At 41.3% G+C, this 27,800-nt stretch overlaps 2 protein-coding genes across 2 annotated transcripts in view; one reads left to right on the top strand and one right to left on the bottom strand.

Moving 5' to 3' along the window:
- Positions 1 to 1,221: 1,221 nt before the first annotated feature.
- On the top strand, positions 1,222 to 3,341 carry si:ch211-243a20.3 (uncharacterized protein LOC100151507 homolog). Its single transcript, XM_034686895.1, has 3 exons — positions 1,222 to 1,344; positions 1,603 to 1,732; positions 2,880 to 3,341. The coding sequence occupies exons 1-3, from the start codon at positions 1,230 to 1,232 to the stop codon at positions 3,202 to 3,204; spliced, it is 570 nt and encodes a 189-aa protein (XP_034542786.1). The 5' UTR covers positions 1,222 to 1,229; the 3' UTR covers positions 3,205 to 3,341.
- Positions 3,342 to 5,740: 2,399 nt separating this feature from the next.
- The window catches only part of grin2bb (glutamate receptor, ionotropic, N-methyl D-aspartate 2B, genome duplicate b), a 105,647-nt gene continuing 83,587 nt past the window's right edge, over positions 5,741 to 27,800 (bottom strand). The window contains 5 exon segments of the mRNA XM_034688991.1: positions 5,741 to 12,225; positions 15,342 to 15,580; positions 23,657 to 23,844; positions 25,773 to 25,933; positions 27,547 to 27,776. Coding sequence (XP_034544882.1) covers positions 9,856 to 12,225; positions 15,342 to 15,580; positions 23,657 to 23,844; positions 25,773 to 25,933; positions 27,547 to 27,776 — 3,188 coding nt within the window. The 3' untranslated portion in view covers positions 5,741 to 9,855.

The following is a 27,800-nucleotide window of genomic DNA, read 5'->3' as shown; positions in this document are numbered from 1 at the left end:
AATCACAGGGTCACAGTTAAACAAAAAAGAAGACCGTTGTTTTTGTAAAACAGACACAAATCATTGTGAAAACAGTACAAGAGGCAGTTGATCACAAAACTGTTCAGCACTTAATGTGTGTCAATACTTGGAACCATAGTTCACTTGAATTAATTGATTTGTGAACTTGAAATCAGAACAGCCAGAGGAACTTAATCACATAGTGCACATTGTTAAAGTGAAAGTTAAACATCACTCTAAAAAAATAACCAAGTTAAAAAAGTAAATTTCCTTTCTGAGATTAAATGATCAAAAGGGAAAAAGTCTTCATGAGGATTTGCTATCTCTTGATTGTATTGTTAATTCATATATAATATTTCACTATTACTTTATATGCATAAGTGCATTTTAATGTTCATTTTGAAGATAGTAATGAAAATCTATATTTTCTAAAAAAAGGTGCATCCTTTTCATTTAAATTATCAAAACTTTAAATATGTTTAGAATGTGAAGTATTAAAACATATAATTAACCATAGCTATCAGAGTCAGCAGAGCACAAGAGATGCTCGACACCTTTTAGAATGAAGTATAAGGTTTTATTAAATGGAGATTTGTTTTTTCTTTGTTTACTTGCTGAAGGGTTCTGCTTAAATCTGATGCTTGTAAATATGACCTATGACTAGGTCTAATGTGTCTATTTAGGTACTTTATGGGCATGTCTCTTGACATGTAATTACAAATTTCCAAGTAAAAGTATTGTTACAAACTGAACCTTGTCAGTGTTGTAATATCTCATTTGTTTATTTATTGATTATCTATGAAGAGAAGCATTGAATCAGCTGATTTGTTTAATATATAAAGTGCATCATGTTTGAATACCAACTCCATTTTGTAACGGCTGAATATGTGGAGTATGATTTGGTATTTAAGTGTCTCAACAGTGAAAATATAATATTTAATAAAAGTTTAGGAAAATGATAATTGTACATGAGTACCATTTCTCAAATCAATTTAATTATTTCATCCGTCCACAAGTGAGTGCATGTGTATTTTCACATCTGTATGCAGCTTTGTCTTGAACTTGAATGGGATCTGTTCTGTTTCTGCACATGAGTCTATCTCTTATTTCTCTTCTGTTTTGTCTCCAAAGAAAAAAAATTGAACTTTCATTTTCAACTCATAAAAGTGGGTTTTTCCGTTTCTTTTTCTTCTATCTCCTTTCTATAGGGCACCACCTGTCTTCTTGTCATGGCCCCTCCTTATCTGTGGATGGTGCTGATAGTTGTTGCTGTAGCAACAGGGGCCCATTCAGCCAGTGAAGAGAACGCGCTGGATTATGGGTACTGGAACTACAGAGAGGGCGGTAAATCACGATCCGTTTGATCTCCCACGTTTTAGAGATATGAGGCTTGTAAATCACAGAGTGACTAAACCATTGAGGTTCTGAATATTTTAGTTCATTTATGAGTGAGCTAAATGAAATGCAGCGTTTCATAACTCTGCAGGAATGAGGCAACAGTTTGGAGCCTAAAATGTTTGTAGCGTGTTTTCTTGAGTGTCCAATAATATTTATAAGCTGTTGAGTTTATTGAAAACTGATGAAATCATTCTTTGGTTTCAGCTGACAGTGTGAATGTGGCCACGGTGCGCAGTGTGACCCGAGTTTTAGATTCCTGGGGGAAACGTATCTTTCATGAGATCAAGACATTACTGCACTCTCAGCCCAGCACACTTCTGCCCGACTACTCCAGGTACAAACTCACAATAAATATTATATTCTTCAACACTTGTTCCTATAACTGCATTCATGGCTTTTATTGGTGCCAGAGAAGTCTTTATTTGGACCCCAGGTTGGAGCAGAAGTGGGTAAATCTGGGGTAAGAGGTAAGCTTAATTAGCCTTTAATGCTAGCACTATTTTGGTTCCATCAATAAATCACAGTAAGCGATAGTAATTGCTGTTCTATTATAGTCTTGCTGTAGAAAAGGCTGTAAAAATGTGATAAAATAAACGGAAAACACGTTTAAAAGTCAAATAGCAGCAAATTGTTTATGAGGTAAGTCCAATTTCGCCTTTGTCTTTACTGTCTGTGTAACATGTGACAGCAATTTACAAATTAAATATGATAATGTATTCTAAAAAAAATTGAAATTTACAATTAATAACATATCATGAAAATGTTTACTTACGTTATAAAGTAATGATAAATTATTTCCTCAATGTGTAGTGGAGTACCTCCCTACTGGCCAAAAAAGAGGATGCAGGTTTTAAAGTGTGTATAGACCATCAAAATAAACAATTTTTTTGTCAAAATGAAGAAAGTCAGTTTTATCATTTACAGTTTAAGGACAAAGCCTACTGGAAAAGACAAAAAAAAATCAGCTGCACCCTGATAGTTTAGAATTTAATAAATTAGTGTAATTTCTTTCTGCCTTTTCTTTATGACTGACTTTTTGTTCGTTGTATATTTCAATCGATTCTACTGGTTGTTTAACTTCCTTAAGGCAAAATTGAGATTTGTGATACTTGGCTATCTGGATAATGTTAAGTTCACTATAACAAAAAAAAAGAAGGATAATGAAGTGAGAATTAAATAAACAAGAGCACCTCATGTATTATTATTTTTTGAGGTGTTTATCTTTCTCCGTTTATGTCTAATGTGTTTTTTCAATGGTCTTGATAGTGTAATGTTGTCATGCAACAGCCCATTCTAAATTGGAAGGAGTAAATAACAGAGATGTTTTAATACAAAAGGGCTGGAGTGCAAATTGCAATGAGAAACCCTATTATGTGACACAATTGTGCTTAAATATTAAAACATGTTTGTTAAACTTGTAGCCTGTATGTCTGTAAACATGAGTGGTTTGTGAACCCAAGACTTCTCTGCTTGTCCTGCAGGGTGCGCCCTCTGTCCGAGTCCCTCAACGACCTGTTCAGAGAGGTGTCCCTCCTGCGCAGGCGCATTACTGAGCTCTCTCATCGCCTAGCAACCCTGGAACCGTTCCTTCGTCACCACGGCTACCTGGAGGAGGGGAACGGGGGAGAGCAGGAGGAGAAAGAGGGGGCAAGGGGCGGCCAAGCTCCTCTGAGCCTGAGGGGGGAGGTGACGAGTCTGGCCAGGCACAGTCCTCCGAGGGGGAGCAGGGTGGTGAGGAGGAGACGGGTGAGAGTGCTGACGCCCGGCGGAGTGAAGGTGGAGCAGAGGGAGCGACTGACACACTAAGGGAGGGGGAGGGAAAGTTTGTGATACAAAAAAAGGATCTGCTTGTATTATAATCTATATTGATGTAAGGAATCTATTTTAAACTCTTTCATTTTTATAAAAGAACAATGAAATAAAGACACTCTCTTTGTCCTGTGGATTATATGTATGAATATGATGATATGTATTAGACAACAGATAGGCAGACTTATCTTTGATCATTCTTGTAAATCTAGAATGAACTTTATAAACTGTTTCATTGTCTGACTTTTAACAACTATTGAGTGTGTAGCATGTGCACATCTACGCTGTTTTGTCATTAACACAACAAGACTTTGTTGTAAAAAGTGTCTTATTTGTATTATAGGCTAAATATTTACACAGTTAAACTTAAATGTATTTGTTATTGTGTGACACAGGGTTGCTGAAGGAAATACAAATCTAAGCTATTAAAAATATAAATATTATAGAACATATACAGGCTTTAAGAGAAAAATATCCCTGTCTAAGTTCAGTGCTGTGGGGATGCTTGGCAAAGTTAAAAATATTTGTAATGTAAAGACGATTTCATCATCATTTATCCCAGAGTGGGCTACAGATTCACATATTTCACCTAAAGTACAGCTGCAATACAAACTGAGACTGAGGGCTATCTGCCTGTCAGAGAAGGTCTAATAAGGACACTGTTTAGTTGCATTGTGGGAAATCTAAGTGTATTTCAAGCTGCAACCACACTAAAAGAGCTAAGCTATCTAAGCCTCTAGTCTTCCAGTTTAAAGAAAAACTATTTTTTGAGACCCCAAATTGAGAAGAATTTCTATAGTTTATGGGGAACTTTTACAGACAAAACTACAATACATCAAAAGGAAAGATGAATTTGAAATGTTGATTCCATTCAAAATAATTGATCCTACTCTTTGGCTTATAATGTCAACACTGAATTTGTTTGATGCACTTTATACACTTTGCAGCAGCATCCGTCGTCATCATGTTTTCCATGAGTCCTGCCTTCCACTCCATGAATAAATAATCTGTCAGGAAAGCACTGAAGATAATTCAGCCCAAAAATTCCCATCCACCTGTGCAACATATCCTGAATGACACAAAGTAATAGTGGCAAGAACAATAATTGTTCTTGCCACATGGTGTCAGTGCTTGCCTGCTGCTGTGATCACATGTAACACCCCCGCTGATTCATGCAGGCCTGATCTTTTTGTTTTTACCCATCTGAAGTCAGGATTCGTCCTCGAGGACCCAGCAGGGGGTGCCTATTATCTGCTAACATAATTATACTGTTTGTTTGCCTATGGTGATTGTGTGTGAGTGTGTGTTGTGGGCAAAGTTAGCCAAAGTTATTTTACTTTCATTAAAACTTTGCCAATTGTTTCTACAGTAACCAGTTTCTCTCAGCTTCTCTTCTACTTATCATCCACTGCACATACTGCAGCATGACATCTCCATGTCATTTTATCATCGCTTTCCACCAGCATCTGCACATTTCTTTCTCATCTATTCTTCTTCTGTGTCCCCATAATTCCTCTCTCTCTCCTTTTCAAAATCACACTGTAATCTGTACATCAGCCCCCCGCCCTCCTCCTCCTCTCCCTCTCCACTCTGCCATGTGTGGGCGTTAAGCTCAGGCTGTGCTTTCCTATTTTGGTATTGTATTTTCAATGCATTGTTGCATCCAATCCAGTTAAAATGTGGTGGTAATACTGTATAAATCTCTCTCTCTCTTCCTACCCATCCCTCACTTTCTCTCTCCTCACCCCTCGTCACCCCCCATCTCTGGAAAAAGAGCCAGTTGCTAGGTAACAGTTAATTGTCAAGAAGTAGTTACATGTGTTGCAATGCATACCAAGGTTGTTGGTTAGGAAACAAGTGAACAGGATAGATGGTTGCGAGAGAAAATAGTAAACATTGGATTTTTAAGGAGAAGAAGCAGGAGATAAAATGGATTACGAGATTACTTCTAGCGCCTCACCTCGTTCTGTGTCAGCATTCAGCTGACTGCAGATGTTCAAATTCTCCCACCAGATCTACACCCACAAGAAGGCATCTGTACATTTTCCAACCTGCAGGTTTCTTTAAATAACTCCTGTTGCTGGACGAGGCTGTCAGAGTAAAAGAGACACTCTAAGGAGAGAGGAGGAGTGAGTTTTTTTTTAAGGGGGGTTGACGACTTTGATCTTCTCTGCTCGGCTCAGTTTACATCACTTTTTTTCTTCTCAATATTCTTTGCTGCTCCACCTTTTATCACCATGCTTCTTTCATTTATTTTCCTTTTGGACCAGTCCAACATGGTGCTTACATCACATGACGAGAGAACAAGAAAGGGACCAGCAAAAGATGTAAAAAAAGAGAAGAAGACAGTCAGCTGCATCCATTATCTCACATCCACTCATCACATATGGGATGCATAATAAGATTTATTGCAACATGTACTCATTTGAATGTGAAACACAAACACAATATGTGAAACAAGTCCTGTTGTTTTCCGCAGCCTGTTGACGAGAGGATTCTGGAGGGGAAATAAAAGAATAAGACAGAAAAGTTTGAGATGTCTCATTTTTTATTAATACTCAACACTTTTATTCCAAAGAGACAGAAGAATAATATTTCTCAGCACTTATATTCACATTGACTGTGTTTAATCTCATTTTCAAAATTACTAAATATTCAATCAAATTTGAAATACTCTCTTCACACAAGTAATTTCTCTCCATACAAAAAATGTGAGGGTGAACTGGATTTTTATGTCATATGTACATTTTTCACAATCTGTACAGCTCGGGGGCAGAGTTGTTCGATCCTCTGTGGCAAAAACACAAATCAGAAGATAAACCAAAGAGGAACAAAAGAAATGAGACTTGCTTGTAAAAACGCAGATAGTTTATCTATTGTGCTTTCTGTGTATCATCGATGAATGATGGTGCTTTACAGTTTTCCTTTGAGAAATCAACCTACTCTGCTGGTCTTTGACCAGATCCAAACAAATAAACAAATCAAACAAACCTCGACTTCTCATATGTGCACATTTGCTCAGTAATAATAAACGATTGCACACATCCTGGCCTGAAGTCTTTATAAAAGCAACTCTGCAAGGGGACCTCTATGAATCAGATTTATTCCAAATAGATCTATTCTCTGTTTGTTTGTTTTTTTGTTTTTTTACAGTTTTTATCAAAAGTCCATGAGTGTGAGGTAAAGTATTTACATACAGTTTTATAGTACACGTACAATAAACAGTAATCTCTCACACACACTCTGCCTCACTTCCATATGAGCACACACAGAGGTAATCAAGCGTATGTAATCAGGCACATACAAGGACAGAAATAAAGAAACGTACTAAGTTATCCAAGGGGAAAAAAACGAGGAAAATAGTTCAACGGAAGAAGGCGTCTTCAGTGACAGTGAATGTAATTACCAAGACCTTGTTACAAATAATTTACAAAAACTATCAAGTAAATTAGTCTTTGTATAACATTATGATAAAAGCTGTCCCCTATCCTGGCGAACTTTTCAGTCAAATTCAGACAGATTTTGTAAACCAAAATTTGGACTGTAAGATTGGTGTCTTCTCTTGCACAAACAAGCACACACTCACACGCACACATACACACGTCCACAGGTCCACAGTACTACATGGATCATCAGTACCAGTGAAAATGTTAAAATTCCAAGTATTGTTCTAAAACACCCATTTTTTTCTGGGCTAAAAGTTAATATCAAAAACAGAAATAAAGAAAAAGTGTATACATGCAAGTCCTCCCAAACACCAGAGACCTCCTAGTATCATACATACTGACTTGTCAACCAAGAGAAGGAAAGTCGTGTAAAGCTTTGACTGGGCTGTACAACAAACTAAATACTGAACCCATTCAGTCAGATTGTGCTTAGGTTTTTAAATTTGGTTTGGTAAAACAATTAAAGGTCAAGTGAAGGAACAAAAACTATCAATAACCAAGAAAAGGAGTCATCTCAAATGCTAAAGATGCTGTAACTCTAGAGAGAGCTGTCAACTTGACAAAATACCACTTATGTATTAGTCTTTATAATGTGTTTTGCAGTGACGTCCTGTGACTCTGAAGCAAAGCTAGCTCTTAAATGTGCCACATGCATTAAGGACAGCACACCCCCTCCACCTTATTCTTTGTTTCTCTAGGTGTCGACAGAGGACATAATCCACACAGCACCTTGATTGATTGAAGGGACTTTTCTTCATCCAAATCTTACCTTATAAAAGCAATGTTGTGGAGGAAGAATTCAATGCTACAGTGCATACTAACATGATGTCTTATGGTCTGTTTGGTAAAAAGAGTTGGTTTAAACTACAAGTGTTGTTGGAATTGGTTGATGTTATGAAAACCCTTCCCCCTAAAAAAATCTTGTAGAGTTAGATGAGAGGATCAGTAATGCACTCAAAACAATAAGCCAGTGCTAGCATATAAGTGCACACTATCTTGAAGACTGGAAAACCAGGGGTAAAATGAGCCTGGCTCTGTCCAAAGATATCAAAAACTGCCCACCAGCATCTCCAAAGCTTGTGAGCTAACACCCTGTACCTTTTCTGGAACATTATGTGTGATCTGATGGTTTATTTTTTTCAAATTAGCGATGTCAACTTGACAAAATGCCACACGTTCACATAAAAGATTTAGCATGTTAATAAAACAACATTTGTTCCTGTTCAAACAATGTATGCTTACTGTTTAGCCTTGATTAGTTTCTATCCCAAGCTAGGCTACCTGACTGCTAGCTCCAGGTCCATGTTAAGTGTTTTCTCAGCCATAGTTGAATCAGCCATATCACATAAACCTTGAGAAGAAAGCAGATTAGCATATCTCCAAAACTATCAGTCTGTTTCTCTTAAATCATAGGGCAGCTGTGTACAAACATTTTGGATGATGCCAAGACAGAGTTAGCATAATAATGTCTGCTAGTAAGCCTAATTCCTGACATTATTCGGAATGTTTTACTTGTGTGGTTTGAACCGCATGCTGTGGTCCTTTTCACTCTCAGAGTGAAAATTTCCAACACTTGGACTTTGGCCATCATTAAATGTGACCATCTAATACAGCAGACAGGGCTTATGGCTGTAATCATGAAATAATTAACATGCCAGGCTGCTCATTTCAGTAAGAGGCCTTAGTCTGAGAGTTCATTATGTCTCTGTCCTGAACTCACAAACTGTCACGGCCAATTGACTTAGGCCCAATGAAAAGCAGTGGGAGCAACAAGCAGACATTAAATGGGATTTATTTAATGGATAGTTGGTTCCTGGGTTAAATGTCAGGCAAAAATAAATGGAGGGGTTTAAGGAGGTGAAGAGAAATGACGCTTATTTAATTGAGGAGTTATTAGCACAATGACAAGCTTCTTATTGTTATTTTTGAACTGGATTCCTTTTACTGCATCGCAGCTCTGTCATACCTGATGACCGGGATAATACCTTCAATCATGGCACTGTGGTTTTAACCCTTGTTGTCCTGCTGTTTTTTTCTTTTTTCTTTAAGGGAGACTGTTCAAGAGATTCAGCTTTCTCTGCTGCAGCAATTTCTATGTTTTGCTTTAAGGTATAACATTGTTTGAAAAACCCAAACCTCTGAAATGCTACTAAAACTTAACCCTTAAATGAGACTTTTTCAGGTGTACTCTTACTCTTTTATCACTGGTCTAATTGTTTGCAGGTTGATCTGTTTACTCACAGAGCAGACCGCGTTTAAAAAATCAGTATTTATCCTTTAAGGCACATCCAGCTCTAAATGTGAGAACCATTTGGTACAGTCGAGCAAAAAAAGCAAGAGGAAACGGCAAATCAGTATGATGATGTTGCTCTTTGCAGCTGAAAAAAAACCAACGTTGCAAATTTCTTTGTACACAGAATGTACTCAGCAAGTCATGCCTTTCACATACACTTCACAGCAATCAAATGTAAGAAAAGTATAAAAACTCAAACATGAAGAATTAATAGCAAAGAAGAGTCCAAATTACAGGAACCCAAAAATAAGAAGATCTGTGCTAACAACTGATCTAGCAGTCTCCTGTAATATGGGTAAGCTAAGAAAGAATTAACATCATACAAATATGTAACACGAACTATTTAAATGAATTAAATTTTAAAACAATCCAACCAATCATCATTAAACACTGGAATAATATTTAATAATATTATTAACATTATCAATACAATTATTATTAGTTTACCCTGTTACTTCAACAGAAGTGTTGATTTCTCAATCATGATTGTATTTCCGTTGCTGAACAAAATGTTTGTTTTGGTGTTAAAGATCTGTAGGAGGGGGGGAAAGACAACAAGTGTGTGAAGAGAGCAGAGACAGGAGATTTTATTTCACCATTTTTCCCTACACCCCGCCACCCACCCCCCATTTCTCTCTGAGTGTCGGAGCAGCACCAGAATCCTCTCTTCTCATTAAAATCTCGTCTCCCGCCGGACTTCGCCACAGCTTAGCCTGCAGTGGCCTCTGTGCATCGTCCAAATTTGTTCCATTTAGTAGAGTGAGAACAACACACACAGTATTGTGTCTGCTTGTTCTATTTAACCGAGAACATTTCAGACTGTGATGTTTCTCCTTTTTCCCCTCCATCACCCTCTTTTCTTCACCCACTCTTTCTTCTCTCTTTCTTTTTCTTCCTTTGTCTTCACCCTTAGACGTCTGACTCAATGCTGGAGAGCTTTTCATAAACGTGTCCATTGCTGGCACCATTGAAAGGTCTCTGTCCCTGCCCCAGACCTAATGTGTCCCTGCCCCCGGATAGTAGCTTGTTGGACCCATGGTGGTTCCCCACCCCGCCCAGAGACAGCTCTTTGGGGAACCTGGGGGCCACATTAGACATCACCCCAGCAGTGGCCGATGCTGGTAAATAGGAAGCAGCTCCCATGGAGCCGCGGAAGTCCCCTCCTCCTCGGCTGTTGTTGAGAAGTTGCTGCTGCTGCTGCTGTTGCTGCGTCTGTGGCTTTTTGATGTAGTATGGTTTGGCGCCATGTAATAGACACTGGTCGTCGCCGAAGGTTGGGATGAATGGGTTCTGGTTCACCTTATCTGGGTAGAGAGATTTAGACAAGGAGTAAGTCCCGGCCCCTCTGCTGCCACCACCACCACAGCCCCCACCTCCCATCATAGGTCTGTCTCTGTCCCTAAGGTCTCTCTCCCCCACCGACCGCTGATGCAACCCTCCCAAACTGAAGGAGGAGCCCCCTTTGGCCCTGTCCCCGCCTATTCCTGCGAACATGGGAGACTCCCTGTCCCCTGAATATCTCTCAAACATGTGGGCGTAAGGACTCGGGCCCTCCATGAAGCGGTCTTTGTCTTTCAAACTCACACTTCGGGGCTGGGGAAACTGGCCCCCTGCACCCCCGCCAATCCCTCCCATGCGGCCTGACCCCTCCCTCTGTAGGTCAACAAATGTGTCATATGAGTGTTGCCTCCGTAACACCCTCCCTCCTGGCCCTAGCTTCCTGCGCTGTGCCTGAGTCTGTGGTTGGCTTGGTCCTACGCTACTCTTCGCTGCAGCAAACACCATGTTATTATCCTCGCTGATGTTGTAAAGGTTGCTTGGTTGGATCTTACACGAGTCACAGCGCTTGCTGGAAGCAGAGCTGGGGCGACTACTTGTTCCCCCAACTGCACTAGCTGAGCATGTGCCTCCTCCCCCTATTCCCCCACTGTGGTGACATACACTGTGGCAGTTACGACACTCCCAGTCACCACCAGCTATGCCTCCCCCTCCTATACCAGGAACCCCCTTCTCCCAGCAGGTGTGAGCCTGCTGCCCTGCTGACACTGACCCCAGCCCACCTTTACACTCTTGCTTCATGCCTTTACCTTTGAGGAAGTCTTCTACAGGAACTAAGCTTTTACAGATACCACCACCGCTACCACCGCCTACACCACTTCCGCCACTTCCCCCCTCTTGCTCCCACATGGCCTTGCCCTCCTTGGAGCGGAACTGGTCCGCATAGAAATCCCTCAGGTTCTCTTTGTCTTTGCGGAATAAGTAAGGTGAAGAATTACCCCCTCCTCCGCCCCTCTTCCGCTCCAGGGGAGGTGAGACCGTGCGGTGTGCCAGGGAACCCTGGGGGAAGTGGTGGTGGACGGTGTGGTGGTGGGGTCTCCTCCTGAAGCCGCTCAGCTCTATATCGTCATGCTCCCGCCTGACCTTGGCAGAGGCAGGCCTCTTTTTCAGGCTGTCCCTGTACTGCTTACGCCGCTTGTTGTTGCCCTCCAGGTTGCCGTAGGTGACAGTGTGTGTGGAGATATCCGAAACATCGGAGCGAATGTTCCCATCATCGCCCCCCGAGCCTGCCCCACCCCCACCAAAGTACCTGTCTTGCCCCCCGATGAGCCCCGTGCTGGATGCACCTCCTTTGAAAGAAAACCTGCCGTACACGTTGCTTCCCTTGAACCCACCCTGGTTGGACTCCGCAGGGGCATGGCCAGCAATCAAGTCAAATTTACTGGTGTTCCTGTGAGTCATGGAGGGGCGGGGCTGGGTGGTGAAGATGGGTGCTACCCCTCCCCCTATACTGTCACAATCGAACATGCCCCCCTCCAACGAGCTAGCGCTTCCTAAGCTACGCGGCCTATTGGGCGGGGGACCGGACATACCCAGAGCCGAGGCCGGGTGGTGGTGCAGGTAATGGTCCTGGTACAGGTTGTTGTCCTTCAGGGGCATGTTGCCAAAAGTCCTCTCCACCTCGTTGATGTAGTCACTGAACATGTTGTCCTCTGGCTGGTAGGGTGGAGCCGGCTTGCAGTCTACTGGGTGACCCACCAGGCTGCGCCGGTGCTCCTGGATATCATAGATAGCAGGGTCACGCCCGCTGTGGCTGTACTCCAGAGCGGCGTGGGGAGAACCGTTAATACCTGGGACGGCGGTCATGTCCTTGGCAGTGCGTAGTAACCGCAGGATGTTGGAGTGGGTATTGTTCATGTTCTTCTTCATGGTGGACGAGGGTGAGTCTATGGTTGACTTGTTTTCCTCAATTTGTACCCCATGGATGCAACTGTAGATACCCTGGAGTTTAAAAATTACAAGAGAAGGGAGGTAGAGAGAGAAAGAGAGGTGAGACAGGCCATAGGAGGAAGAAAAGAATAGGAGTGAGGGAGGTAAGGCATATAAGTGAGAAGAAAACAACATTAAAATGTAAGGCATTAGTAAGAAGTCAGGAAGCAGAGGGTAGTAATTGTTGGAGAGGAGTAAAACAGCAGACACAGAAACAGACAGACGGACAGAGAGAGGTAGACAGACACAGACAGAAGCAGAGAGGTTAATGTTTTGCCATGTTCACTTTGACCACCCTCTTGTTTACACACTATTAGACAGTAATAGGGGCTGAGTTCACCGATGACTTTTCTCAGGGGAACATCATGGAGCCTTAGTGCTGCTGTTTAACACTCCACCTCACACAGTGAGCTAAGTGAGAGGGGAATACGCAGATCAAAGCCTTGATTGATAACACAAGGGCTGAACTTAGCTCTTGTTTTTTACCCCTAATCAATAAGTTTGATCAATGTCATTTAAAACCAGCTGACAATGATGACACTGGCTCTCTAGTTGAGGTTTTTCATAATCTTTTTAGATGCGTCATATAGAAAAAACACTGTCAAGGAAATTAATCACTTGCAAAAGTTTGACTTGCATTTCGAATTATCAATTTAAAATGCCATAATCCATCAGTATGTGTGGACTGTTGTGGTTACTTGGTAAGAGCAGGGGGAAGCCTATGTGAGTGAAGTCAAACAAGCGTGTTTAAAAAGGGGCTGAGGGAATCTGTGGTTGAAGCGGCAGCCAAATCAGAAAGGTTGAGGACACACTACCCACCAGCCAGCTCGCAGGCTGACATTCCTTGAAGGCGTCAGCTTGTCAGAAACAGTTTCTGTCTGTCTCTTAGTCACAGAGCTACATTCATGAATCTGAATCGTCAACCCCCCTTTCCTTTTATGCCTCCACTCGCTTTTTGTGTCTGTTTTATCTCCATTTCCGGGTGCTCAGGTGAGCAGCAGCCGCTGCAATGGGATTGTCTGTCTTTATCTCTCTCTATCTTTAGCTTCTAGAGCTGCTGTGAAAGGAAATAGAACAGAGGTTGCTGGCATAGCGCTGTCTTCCCTTTTTTCCTCTGCCTTTGTGATGCAAACATTTTTCTCTTAATCATGAATGATCTTTTTATTCCTCTGTATTTGATCAAACCTGATCATTTCTCAGTCCTTAAACTTTCTATATGCGGGGTCTGCATATTTAAGTGTAAGGTGGCTGAGGCACTAGTTTGGCAAAGTGGTTAAGTCGCACTGCCCATGTGCAAAGGCTATAGCCCAGAGTCGCAGTGACAGCTCTGATGATATATGCAGGCTCATACAGCTTTCTGCACTGGATTAACAGAGTAGAGGAGAATCAGCAAGGGGAAACCCAACACTAAGACAAGAGTCACTGAACTCTAGACAATATTTTATCTTTAAACAACTTTTCTTTTCACTGTGTAAATTAATAAATTATGTTGTATTGAATTTGGTTGTCACATTGTATTTTAATTAAAAAAGTGTTTAACTCCTTAAATATTTTGCTTTAGTTGCATAAGTATGGTGTGTGCAACCACCATAGGGTGTGGGAGGCACCACCTCAGCCTCATTATAAGCCAGGGAAAAGCCAGATATGCTGACTGTACCTCTCCAATCATCTATTTTTTTCTTTTTCCCTCTTAACTTGTGGGTTAAACCAGGCATGAAAAAAAGTTATCTGGCTACGAAACCACTCGAGTAAAAGAAGCCACTTTTAAAGCATGCTGGCACTTAAAATTGATGCTGTAATGCAACAAGTACCACCAGCCTCAAGCACATTAGAGCTTAGAGTGGATCTTAAAGCTACCGTGCAAAAAGGGGTGCTTATATTTTGCATAAAAATATGAGTTTTAGAAGCTTAAAAGAGAGCAAGATTGCAGCCAATTCAACAGAAAATCGGAGAAGAAAAAACCCAAGTGTTTCTGAAGTGCTCAAGGCCAGATCTGTATTCACTGCTTACAGGTTAGTCTGAGTAGGTGTAAACAAAATTATATCACAATTAGAAACACCTTCTGCCTCAACACCAGACACATAAACACTAGTGCCCTTTTCTCAGGCAAAAAATAATTGAGACAATTTGCATTCAACAAAGCCCACCCCATCTTTCTTAAGAGGTAATATTATGCAAATGATTAACACCTCAAGTGATTGTTTATATGGACCAAAATGACCTGTTTCAATAACAGAGAGACACCTTGCTAAGTGACCCATTTGTACAGAGTCGAAAACTGTGCTAAGCCAAGTGCTGAGACATCCACAAACACACCTTTAGGTGATCAGGCGGAGGATGTGCAGCATAGTAAGCTGCTTTTATTGCTTTAACATAAAGCTGATAAGCATTGGGCTTAATAAGGGCTACAGGAGTTTTTAACACTTTGAGGTCCTGGTTGTTCTTGTCGTCAATCAAAATAGTGAGAGCAATGGTCTGCTGAAGCATTTATGCTTGTTGTGATTGCTGCAGGAATGATTTTCTGATTATCATTAAACACGGGTACATCTAAGTTTAAATGTTCATTGAGAAGGCAGTTTAGAGATTGCTTTATTGTCTCTTTTGTTATTTACTGATATGGAATCTGGAATGGAATGTGAAACCTCCAAATTGAGAAATGAAGCAGATGTGGAAGTACTGAAAACTACAGTTCTTCAAATTTCCGCTTCAGAGGTTTAAAGCCTGGTACATAAAAAAATTTTGGTCTAACACCTCATTTCTTAATTGGCACACAGTGTTCGGGGGGTTAATCTTTTTTAGTTAATTTTGAAGTTACTAGTTCCACATAATCAGGGGCACGGCTGACTTAACCAATAAGCAGGCACTCTGTAGATGTCAATGAAAAGGTTAAAGCTCACCTCGACTCCACATCTTTGCCTCTTGTGAGGTCGACCATAAGTTGGACTTAGTCAGCATTTCCAATATGGCGACTGCCAATGGTAGGCTTCAAAACTCTACTTCAAAAACCATTGAGTGACGTCACAAAGACCATGTCCATCTATTCTACTGTCCATGTGAGGAATCTCTGTTCTGCAATCTCTGTTAGGATTATTGAGGTCTAACCTAAAACAAAATACAATTGCACTCACTCTGCTGATGGAGAAGGTGAACCCAGGCTGCCCGGAGCACACGCCCATGAAACAGAAGCGCAGCTGCCAGTAGAACAAATGTTCACAGATGAAGGTGAGTAATGACAGAATCATGGCGGCTCCGAGCATGTAGAAGACCCCAGCCATGTTGTCCACGTCCAGCTGACTGCTCATCACCTCATTCTTTTCGTTGTGGCAGATGCCAGTGAGCCACAGGGCCTCCAGCTCCTCCATCTCACCTGGAGGGAAGAGACACACACAGGTGACTGTATGGTTGCGTTGGTGTTACTGTAAGTGTGACCTGCTCACTGGGCTAAGTTCCCCCTTGGGTGCCTGAACACGGAAGTGTGAGTGCAAAGAGAGGACACGTTTTTTTTTTGTATGAGGAGTTGATGCCAAAAACAGCTCAGGTCTCATGTACGTGCAACAAATGTCACATCACATTATTTTGACTGAACACCCCCCTGAGGTTGATCCTCATTAAAGACTGCTTATGCAAGGCTATCCCTTCCTTGTTTGGCAAAAACAAACTGCCTGCTGGGACTTCACAGTCCTCAGGGAGGAAGTGTGCATAGTCATGTGACAAGTGTTTCCGCCCCAAAATGTCTGACACTAAGTTCCACATCTCTGGGGTTGTGGGGGGTGCTGAGGGCAGAGAATATGTCCAGGGAGATTTGTCTGATATGCACTGGTGATCTGTTTCTAGTGTGTCGGTGTGAGATCAACCGGCCGTACACATTATTTTCACAACAAACGGTGTTCAAATGGTTGTGTTTTTGCTTTGGACGGCTTTGAACTAGTTTCAACAAAGACATTCTTACCTTATGAAGCCCAGTGAGATAATAGAAATACTTATTCATTGTTTGTAATCACTATCATACATGAAGTTGAAAAGACATTTTTGCTAAATTTTATTGCTATGACCACTGAAAATGGTAGCACATGACAAAGACATGTAAAATTCCAAGGGCTAATAATTTCATGTCAATTGTGCTAGGGTCCATGAATTCTGTCATGAAAGAAATGTAACATTTTGTGGGAAAAAAACACTCTTTAGATGAGATACTGTCCCTATCACTGTTCATTAATTACATGGCTAAAGCCAGGAAAAAATTAGCTTAGCCTAAATGCTAGAAGTAGAGGGAAACAGCTGGGTCTTGCTATCCAAAGTATATCAATCTCCGGTACTTCCAAAGAAAACTCATCAACTTATATTAGCTTAAGAGTAACTGGGTTCGGTACCAGGCCTCAAGTCTTGTTGCTAAGCTAGCAAATGTGTTAGCTTCAGCTTCAAGTCCAAATTTTCAAATAGAACAGATATGTCTGCCAAAATGTTTCTATGGCAATCGGAAGAAAAGAGATTTTGGCTCTGAAAAAAAGGAGAAGCAAATACAGTACATTTTTAGAAATGTATCTTTAGAACAGCAATGGTAGCTACAAATTGCTCACCAGATAGAGCGAGTTTAACTCTGACACTTTTGATTCGTCTTTCAAAACGCAGATTCGAGCAGGACTAAATGTTCTCCCCAACACACACACCGTGCTTTTCAGTCTGTGTGAATGCATTTGTTTTTAGCTCAACAGCATGACCCAAATAGAATCACTGGAACTGGATCAATAAGCAGAATGTAATTGAAATCTATATCGTGATAATTGTTCTCTGCTTTGTAATCCTCCTTCTGCTCTCATCCGTCATCTTTCCCATCGCTCCCTTCCTTGCTAATCTCCTTAATTTTTCCCACATTTCTCCTGACCCTTCATCTGTTCGGAGGTAATGCCACTTTGTTTCTTGAAAGTAGGCGGTTGCTGATGCTCTCTCCGCACATATGACTTACATCATATTCATGTGTGGACTCTTAACAGGGAGGGACAGATGTGAGCAAACATGGATGAGTCTGATCGTCCAACCTGGACTAAAGTATGTGTGCTGACAGTAGAAGTAATGAGAGGTAATGTCTGATGTGCCGGCTTTATGTACTCAGTCGACAGAACAATAAGACTTTACTCCCATTTGGTAAATTTGTGCAGACATGTTGTCTAATCTCAAGGGAACACACACTCAGGCCTGCACACAGCCACAACACACACATATCACAGACACACAAACATGCAAACATGTGGCACTTTAGTGAGCATCACTCAGCAGTGCATGTGGAAGTCTAAGTCGATTTATCTCCTACAGATCTGATCCAAGGTGAGTGTTCTGTCTGTGCTGACCGCAACATCCATCACTCACGTAGGGATAGAAAGTGATAGCACATCGACGGCTTTGTGTGTGTGTGTGTGTGTGTGTGTGTGTGTGTGTGTGTGTGTGCATGCGTGTGCATGCATGTGTGTGTGCGTGTCTGTGTGTGTGTGTGTGTTTATCAGCCTGCTGCACAGTATATGTTCTGGCAGGTGGTGAGCAGTATGGAGCACATACAGTCTCTGGAGGTGGAGTGTGACTGTTGGTTTGTTCGCCAAAGGAAAGGATTCGCATCAGGAGGTAGTGTCTTTAAGAAGACACTTTTCCTCAGATACAAAATGTTAAAGTGCTGCCAAAACAAAAGCCGATTATACATTTAAATATCCCTTATTCTAAGTCCCTGTTCCCCAAAGACCTTCATTCCTTCTTCAAAAGCAGAGACACTCGCTCTGCAGTGAATAAGGGAAGCACAAGATACACTTCAGTACTAGAGGGGACTGTTTTTAGAGACTCTTTCCATTTCTGCATGCAAAAAGGGAAAAATCATCATACCTGTCAGTCAAATATATGCTGTACAACATTCATGTAACTTCTATTCTGTCACATCCTTGTTAAAGGTGACATATCATGCAAAATTGACTTTCTAATGGTTCTTTACCTGAAATATGTGTCCCTGGCATGTCTACAAACCCCCGAGAATGAAAAAAATCCATTCTGCCCCTGTTTTGATTTCTACACCTTTCTGTAAATGTGTGTAAAACGAGCCGTTTCAGACTTCCGTGTTTTTGTTACGTAACAACAATATCCGGTCTGTCACGGAGTCAGAGTTCGGAGCTTGTTCAGCCCATAGACTGTATAAAATAATACTGAATCCCTCCCCTGTTTTTCATTACCTGCACAAATGTGTGCTAACAAGGCGCTTAGGAGGGAGGCATGCTAGTTGTAGGCTGTCTTAATAAACACAAAGGTCGGTTTTACTCCCCACGTCTGCAGATTTGAAGATATAGTGGATGATTTTTATTTGTCATGGATAAGTGCTAGCGCTAATTAGCATAGCCACATAGCTATAGGTTCATAGCTGTAGCTGTAGCTGTAGCTGTAGCTGTGTACCAAGACACACGTCGACATACTGACAATTAAACAACAAGAAACACTAAATCTGTGACCAATCCTTCATAAAAGGTCCTGCTGCCTTTCTGGCAGAGGTCGGTTTTACTCCCCACGTCTGCAGATTTGAAGATCTAGTGGATGATTTTTATTTATCATGGATAAGTGCTAGCGCTAGTTAGCATAGCCACATAGCTACATGTTCGTAGCTGTGTACCAAGACACACGTCTACATACTGATAAATAAAACAACAAGAAACACTAAATCTGTGACCAATCGTTCAGAAAGGTCCTGCTACAGGCGCCTCTCCGTCAGGATCAGATTCAGAGGGTTGAAGTAACGCGATCTCTGAGCAGCCGTGTATATTCAGCCAACATGTAAACATTAGATCAACGTGCTGGAGAGCCGAGGCACATCCACTTCCGGAGGGGGCGTGGTCAGAGAGAAAACAGAGTGTTTTGAAGAGGAATGAAGAACAGGACTTTTCAGGCATGCCAAAATCTGATTTCAAAGTGTTTTTTTGAGCATAAACTTTAAAGACATGTTTTGGGGACCTCTTAGACCAATATATATTGATGAAAAAAGCGTGATATGTCCCCTTTAAAATATGAATGTGCACCCACAAGATTAAGATTTAGTGTGCTGTAAAAATACATGAGCTCCTATGAACAATTACTTTACCTATTGACTTATGTTGTATTCTTTATCAAATGATTTCATCTAAGAATGTCAAAAATAGAAAAGACTTGTGAAATTGAGTTTAGGAGACCAAATCAAAGAGTTACTTCATCCTTTAATAAGATTTTAACTTGTTCATACGTCACTTTATGACTGAAAGTATGTTCCCTCTGAACTAGCTAAAAGGTGGGCTCTTTTAAGTCGTCCAGGCCTTTAAGTTATTTTGGAAACCTGTGACTTAGGAGGTAGAGCATGTTGTCCACTAAGTGGTGGATCAGTGGTTCAATCCCTCTCTCCTTTAGTCTGCATGTCAGTGCCCTCTGCAAAATACTGAACCTTAATTGCTCCTGCCAGCGTAGCCATCAGTGAGTGTGTGAATGAGAATCAGATTCTATCCAGATGAGCAGACACCTTTTGCACAGGAGCACATGCCTCAGTGAACGAGAGTCTGTGTGTGCATGTTATTTTAGTGAATTCTGACATGTAGCGTAAAGCACGGTATTAGTGATTGGAAGTTTAGAGAGGTGCTGTTTAACTGAAGTCCACTAATCAATAATAAGACAGCTCCTGTTACAGTACATGAATGTTGGACGACTTATCTCTGTTGCTCAGAGTTTAACAAGGTGACAGCGGAGGGAAAAAAAACTGTTCTTGAGCCTACTGTTCTTGGATTAAAGAGCTCTATAGTGCCTCCCAGAGGGAAGGAGGGCTAACAGTCCAGGGTTGGTATGAGAGCTGTCCCTCACGCCGCTGCGTTACTTCTTTAGACGCTGCTTGCACTGGACAGACTCAGTGGTGAGGATAGGAGAGCCAATAATGTGCTGGGCAGTTTTCAATACCCTTTGCAATACGTTTCAGTTGCCTACCACTCTGTGATACAGTTGGTAAAGATGCTTTCGATGATGCAGTGGTAGAAGTTCACCAGTATCTGAGGATGCACCTTTTTTTGTGTCCTCAGAAAGAAGAGACCCTGATGAAACTTGAAGGGGGACATGCGCTCAACCTCCATCCAATTGATGCTGCTGGGGGTGTGTGCGCCACCACTGGTCCTTCTTAATTCCACAATGAGCTCTCTGGTCTTCTTGGTGTTCAGGGACAGGTTGTTATTGGCACACCATGCTACCAGGTGCTGGACCTCTTCTCTAGAAGCCAACTCCTCGGTGATGCTGATCAGGCCAATCACAGTTGTGTCATCTATAAACGTTGTAATGGAGAGTGTATCAGCGTGCAGTCGAAGGTGAAGAGGGAGGAGAGGGCTTAGCACGCAGCCCTGAGGGACACCAGTGTTGAAGGTGAAGGTGGAGGAGGTGTGATAATCTGACATAACAGACTGAGGTCTGCTGGGAAGTCTAGTAACCAGTTAAAGAGGGAAGTATTGATGCCCAGGTCATGGAGTTTGGTGATCAGACTGGAGGGTATAACGGTTATAAATGCTGAGCTGAAGTCCTTGAACAAGTCCTTGAACAATGAACATTCTTGCATAGATGCTGTTTTCCAGGTGGGAGAGGGCAGTGGAAATGGAATCTTCTGTGCTCCTGTTCTGGCAAATCGCAAACTGAAATGGGTCCAGATTGGATGGCGGGCAGGTTTTGAGATGAGCGAGGACCAGATTCTTAAAGCCCTTCTTGATGAGGGATGTCAGTGCAACAAGGTGGATGCCTTTCAGGCTTGCCACTGTGATGCGTTAGGGCACTATTTGCTTTATTATTGTTAACAAGATAGTTTAAAGTGTGTAACAACCAGCCTGTTGTTGTGGGTCTGTTGATTGAAATAGATAAATGGCTTTAAAAATCTGTTTTTATCACACTCTTAAAGAGTATAAAAACAGAATCAGAGGTCAATGCGGAAAGTTAGGCCTCAATCTCAGGTGGGATTGTCCTGATCATGTTTTATGGATCCTGCAAATAATGTATCAAAAGATCAAGTCTACTGTAATGCGTATTTGTATTAGTACTTTAAGTACTTTCAAATAAGTTAATCTATTTTCATTTATTAACCTTTGATATTCCATGCTTTACTGTTTATTCTCGACCTTGGATATAGGGGTTTGAAAAACAATCTCATCATATCAGTACAAGGCTCTCAAACCCATCTTGCGTCATCCCACAGTAGATGATGTGCTGGCAGAAGTTTTGATCATGTAGCATAGAAAGTGTCAAAGGGTAACCTGTGTTCATACATAAAATATAAAAAATATCAAAGGAAAAAAACTTGTGATGAGGATTTTCTTTAAAAAACAATTTAAATATTTTTTAAATCAGAAGAACTGGCTGTAAGACAATAGAAGGTTGATGGTTTACTTTGATTTTCTGTGAAGTGTAATTTGCTTAAATGTTTATCTGAACCTTCAGAAAGTGTTCAAAAAAATGCTAACATCATCTCCAGCAGAACATTAGTTCAGTTGCAGCATTGAAATGTCATCTAATACAACAGCAGCCGAGAGCTTTGCGTTGATTTCTGTGTCCGTAACTAAAGGTGTCTTGTCTCATTAGCTGCTCAAACAGATGGTAAATGTCCCTGTGGCGTGTCCTGCATCATCATCATCATCATCATCATCATCATCATCATCATCATCATCATCATCATCATCTGTGTCCTCTAAATTAGCTAAGTGTCATTTTTAGCCAACCCGTCCAAACAGAGGTGCCAAATGGGCATCCTAACAATGAACACAAACCACCTCAACTGGCTCAATCAGCTCATCATGACCGAGCAGCAGCGGCTCAGTGTAGAGGCCCCCATGGATCACTGCACTCGTCATCCTCTCAGAGTGACGCCAGACGCCCGGCCGGCTTCTCTCGGTCACTACCCTAAACTCACAAGTGCAGCTGGGGCTCAAAACAAAACTGACCTACAAATGGAGAGCATTGCTCCGTGGCACATACAGCACCACCAGTATTTCTGTCTTCAAGCTACACAGTAACTTACCCCGGATTCAACTCTCCGCTGATGGGTGTATTAATTTTTAAAGATTTTAAAACGCCTTCCTCTTGTAGGAGTTCTGTGCTTTGTACTTGCTTGCTGTTGTTTGATGTGAATCTGTTTGTGACCCGTGCTTGAAAAAGTGTTGTATAAAAAACTGTTTGTTTATTCATTTGAATATTTCCATAATAAGGAGCTGGTGTAATCAGAGATTTACTGCCCAAGTTATCCTTGATAGGCTGCAATTACAGTATTTGTTAATAACTTTCAGACAAACACACACACTCTGGTTATGAACCCTCGCTGTAGTCTACTTTTACACTCTACTCATAACACTGAATAGCTGCTGAAGGTGGGAAAGAGTTCAAATTTCAGCTTTTATGTCTGCTTCTTCTTAGATGTCAGCTATCACCCTAGAACTTGAAACTGTTTTCTGGTTCGTTATATTGGGGCAAAGATTTGATCAAGTTATAGGAGACCAAAAACATGAAGAAGCAGTTTATCTCAGAAAAACTCTGTCCTGTTGTAGAGAAACTACTCAAACAGATGCGTGTACTAAGGCTTAAAAGTTCAAGAACTATGTAAGATTTCCCTTCTTATTTATCTATTCCACAATCCTGGGCTGCCACACCCGGGACTCTGTTTCTAAATTAATTTTGACTCTGATGAAATATGTCAAATACAACAAGTCAGACAATAACCAGATTCTCCAGCTTTTTAAGGCTGACATTGTCCCCAAAGCTCAACCATCAAAACAGCCCAAACCTCAAGAGTTTCCAAACAAACTCTATCCACACTCAGGCTTTCTCTTCTGCAACTGCAGCAGCTGCAGCCTCTCAGGCCTGCTGATTCCTCTCCATTGATGAAGGAGTGAACTGTGCCAGCCTGGCTCAGGAGGCCTCATCCTGCTGCTGACAGCCTCATCAACCAACGGGATCTACCAGCAGGTTCTTTGGTTGTCACCACAATAAGCACTGACCACCTTCACTTTGAACACTCCTTTAGAGCTACTTCTATGACTTCTTGTTTCCAAGCTCCTAACAATGACCAGGGTTTAAACTTTGTTTGATAATTCCCTCACACAACTATGATCTGTTTCATGAAATTTGCAGCACTGACTGTGGGGAATTAAATGCTCCTAAAAAACGCTGGATCCAAATGGGTCTTCTGTAATATTGTTTTAAGGCCCTATTTAAGGGGCTAATCGCTTTACGGATATTAATATATAAAAAATAGGACACAGTTTAAACCATATTCTCCCTAAATACATGAATAGTACGCTACTTGTGTGTCTTCTCAATTACAGTGACAATCAACCTCTGGTTATTGGTATAATGTTGTAATATAAAAGGCAAAAACAACAAAGAAAGGAATCAGTGTAAAGCTTTTTTTTATCAATATAAACAAACATTAAGCAATTACCATCTCCAAACAGCATGAGGATGGCCAGATCCACGGCTCGTTTCCAGCCAGTGTCTTTCTGGATGGCGATGCCGTAGCCAGTGGTGGCAAACACCTTACCGCTCCCAATGGTGACCAGCTTACATCCCTCATCTCGACCCGCCATGTAGTTTAGCACCGCAGCGTCATAGATAAAAGCATCCAGTTTGCTGCAGAGCACCACAAGAAAAATATGTGAGAGTTTACATGGTCATAGTTTTGGAGCCTCTTGTTTGTCCTTTACTGTAGTACCAACTGATAAATGTGTCGAAAATCACTCCCACAGTCACTCAATGAGACTTTACACTTTGAAGCTTGCGAGAACAATTTAATTTTGGTTCCTTTTATGGACACTAGTTTATATGAAACAATCTATGAACAACTTTACAACCTTCGCTGACCTGTTATGGCCCGATGAGAAGCACTCCAGGTAGCAGGAGTTAACTGGAATTATGTGATTAGGTTTAGGGATTTAATTCTAACCCTCTATTTAAACTTAATGACAAATTGCAAAGTTCTGCTAGTAAAATGACATGACATTTTAAGGGATTTATTGTCCCATAGTATAAACTGCAAGGCAAAACAATGCACTTAGAGGTATGAGTTTCTTCATACTATGGATGTGCATGTTAAAACGATTAAATGTTGTCGACCCTCGTTAGTCAGCAACAGAATTCTTAGTGGGTTAAACAAGCTATTAACATATATATATTTATTGTAAGCCTAAAATGCCTGTCATATCTGTGTCTAAGCTTTAGAGTGGCCACCTGCCAGTAGTTGGGGCTGTGGCTCCGGTTAATCACTACTGACACAATGCTATAATGCTCTACTATCCAGACATAAACAAGCACAGATGACTGATAGCATCCTGCAGCATGGCGCAGTTTGGCAGTATTTTGATCTATACAATGGCGATGAAGCTAAATCTGGGCTGTGTCTGTTTAAACTGGCACAGACACTCGATCAATACAAAGCGTAAACGGCATATTCCTGTGAACGCTAATCTGCAAGGCGGACATAAGGCGGTGCTAGCAAACCAATTTGATGCTGTGGTCCTCTGTTGAGCCTTCTTAAATAAATTGCGCAAAATCATACATGTTTTGAGTGTTTTCTTACCTTTAAATTAGGTGGTTAGTAGATATTTAAATTTGTGTTGCAACGACAAGAAAAGTAGCTGCTCTGGAACATTCAATGCATGTCATGGATATAATTTTTTCCTGTTTCCATTGAAAAACTAATGTCAATAAATAATCAATATAACCAGACTGGGAATTCATCTTGATATATTAACAAACTTTTCTAAAAATCTTGCTACAGGGAAAATCAACATTCAAGTGAAAAAAGAAAAAAACATTCTTCTTCTGATCTTACTAGATTCTGGAGCTCTCAACCAATCCTTGTGGCCCTCAGTAGAGGAGAAGCTCAGGTATGACTAGTGTTCAGCCATAATGACTAAACTGACCCTGGGACAACCTGTATGTCAGGCTCTGACACACATGGCTGTCTTAGCTGAACAAAGTCCGAGGGACACCCTATATTCTTTTCTATTCTTTTCACATGAATGATATGAAAGGTCAATTGACTTGACAGTCTCCAGCTTGGTGACAAACGACCATGAAGTGATGCCTCGGGGCTCTGCAGGCCTCTGTGGTCATCCAGCTCAAACTCTCAACAAACACCAGAGGTACTTGGCTGATTTGCATTCTTAATTCTTTGTCAGTACTTGATGAAAACATTAGAAGACAGGCAGAGAGAGAGAGAGTGCAGAGGAAAGGAAGTTATTAACTTGCTTTTAGAGGCAGAGAGAGTGAATATTAGCAAGCTCTCACAGCAACCACAGGCCATGCTGCTATTTCTGGGTGCCAGTAGCAGGCAGATACACAGACCCACTGGCTGCCCACCCACATTGCCCAGAATGCTCCCTCTCCCTCCGTCTCTCTCTGCTTTTTCCTTGATCATCTTTTTCTCTATATTGCATCAGACCAGGACCTCACAGCTCCACCGTGCCTCTTTTTCTCCCTGCTGAGATATTTTTTAACTCCCTCCTTCCCCACATCCTCCCTCTTATGTGTCTCTATCTCTCCCCTCTCCTCCTCACCCGCTCTTCAGACTGAAGAGAGCTTCATCTACGTTCTTCTGGTGGAAGCTCGTCATGTAAGCGTGCATGTCCCTGTAGTTGTTGCGGATGTTGCGTTCTGTACTCCCATTGGGCACCGTGCCGAACCGAAACGGCGGCGAGAACTCATTAGGCTTCTGGAACTGTTGAGGGGATTTATCCGGAAAAGAAACCACACAGAGAAAAATGACAGAGAAGTGCTTGTTAGAATGAAAAAAAGGCACTGAGCTGCAACAAATAGCCTTTAATGCACTGTTGAGCAAGAGCCTGGGACTGTGCTTTTGGTAGTTTAAAATTAGCTAACTGCTTAAGGTTGTGCTAAACATACAGAAAAACATGGGAGAATCCTGGAGACACATTTGCACAAACATGTACTGAACTCAAGTTCAAACCATCCACCATGCAGCCCAAAGACACACATCAAATATCTCAAGGCCCAGTCGACGATTTTCATTGAATGATCCTCACAGTTTAGAAGCTATAAACATCATCCCTTAGAGCCTTATTGACTGTAAAAATAACTTGAAATCGATGAAACAATCAGCAACAGTTTCAACATATCATTCTAATATTTCAATGATCGGTTGAATGTTTGCTGTCTAAACTTGTTGGTTTAAAATGCAAGAACATGCTGAGTTGATTCACGCCAGTATTACTGATTATTTATCCCATACAATGAGAAAGATTTGCTTGTTCCGCTGTCTCAGATCTGAGGCTGTGCATTTCTTCTTTATTTATTTTTGCACTTTGACGAGTTCAAGATTTTAAACTATTGATTTGAAAAGACAAATAATTTGAAAACTTCCTCTTAGCTCGAAGAAATTGTTGATTCATTTTTTCAGTTACATTTTTTTTTCACTCAAGTGTACTTCTGCTACAGGGAGTAGCTTGAATAATTGTAGAATAGGTCAGCACTTTGTTGTTTTTCTTATAATTTTTTATTCCTGTTATTAGACAGGAGCTGAAGAGAGATAGGAAATGTGGGGAGGAGAGAGTGGGGGAAGATATGAAGCAAAGGGTCTTGGCCGGGAGTCGAACCAGCGTGACTGTGTGTATAGGGCGTGTGCTTACACTGCTAGGCCAACCGATTCCACAAGGTCAGCTGATTTTAACAAAGGTAAAGTTTGATTTAAATATTTCTACGTGTGTGTGATTTTTACAAGAAGAACTTATTTAAAAACAATACTACTAAATAACTGTAAGGCTAAACTACCTGAATTAACAAACTAATACACTACCATACATCAAGCTGAATGCAAAGGACACCTGTCCTTCCTTAGATCAGGTGTTGTGATTAACAGTGTAAAAACAATAGTATTATAATTAAGCATTTTTTATACACATAATCATCCTGACTGTATTAAATTGTACTTTGAATTACTTTAAGATCAATTTAAATGATTATCTTTGAAATATGAGGGGTCATATTAAGCCCTTGTGCTCATCTAACAGTGCTTTGTCAGGCTAAAATAATCAGGAACTCTTGAGCTGAACACTGAATGAAAGTGAATTAAATGAATATTCATTGAATCCTAACATTTAGAAAGTTGTTAAATTGTTAGCTTTCTGTTATTTTGTCTTAACTAAACACACATGCTTAGCCAACATACCATGTATAGACTATTATTTACAGAAGTTGCAACCCAAGACCATGACCTGTCGTGGTTCCAGTTCAATTTTACAAATCCCCATATTACGCACTTCAGACAGCTGCTCCTCCGCCCCATAACCCCCTTGCTCTGCCTTAAATTCCCACCTTTTTGTCTGATAGGCCTGACACCTGGTCCACATACTCCTCCTGGATCATGAAGGCAGCCAGGTTGGCAGTGTAGGAGGCCAGGAAGATGACAGCAAAGAAGGCCCAAACCGACACCATGATCTTACTTGTGGTACCTTTGGGATTCTGCACGGGGACGGAGTTGTTGAAAACCAGACCCCAAAGCAGCCAGATGGCCTTACCGATGGTGAAGGAGGGACCGCCGGGCTCTGAGAGGGGGGTGAAGAGGGGTA

This window comes from Notolabrus celidotus, chromosome 7, assembly GCF_009762535.1.
Source record: "Notolabrus celidotus isolate fNotCel1 chromosome 7, fNotCel1.pri, whole genome shotgun sequence".
Taxonomy (NCBI): Eukaryota; Metazoa; Chordata; class Actinopteri; order Labriformes; family Labridae; genus Notolabrus; species Notolabrus celidotus.
The sequence above is the reverse complement of the archived record's forward strand: the minus strand, read 5'-3'. Positions and strand labels throughout refer to the sequence as shown.

Coding starts and splice junctions, on each gene's coding strand:
- si:ch211-243a20.3 (XM_034686895.1), top strand. CDS start 1,230: ATGGCCCCTCCTTATCTGTGGATGGTGCTGATAGTTGTTGCTGTAGCA. Junction 1,345..1,602: donor CTGGAACTACAGAGAGGGCG/GTAAATCACGAT, acceptor CTTTGGTTTCAG/CTGACAGTGTGAATGTGGCC. Junction 1,733..2,879: donor CTTCTGCCCGACTACTCCAG/GTACAAACTCAC, acceptor CTTGTCCTGCAG/GGTGCGCCCTCTGTCCGAGT.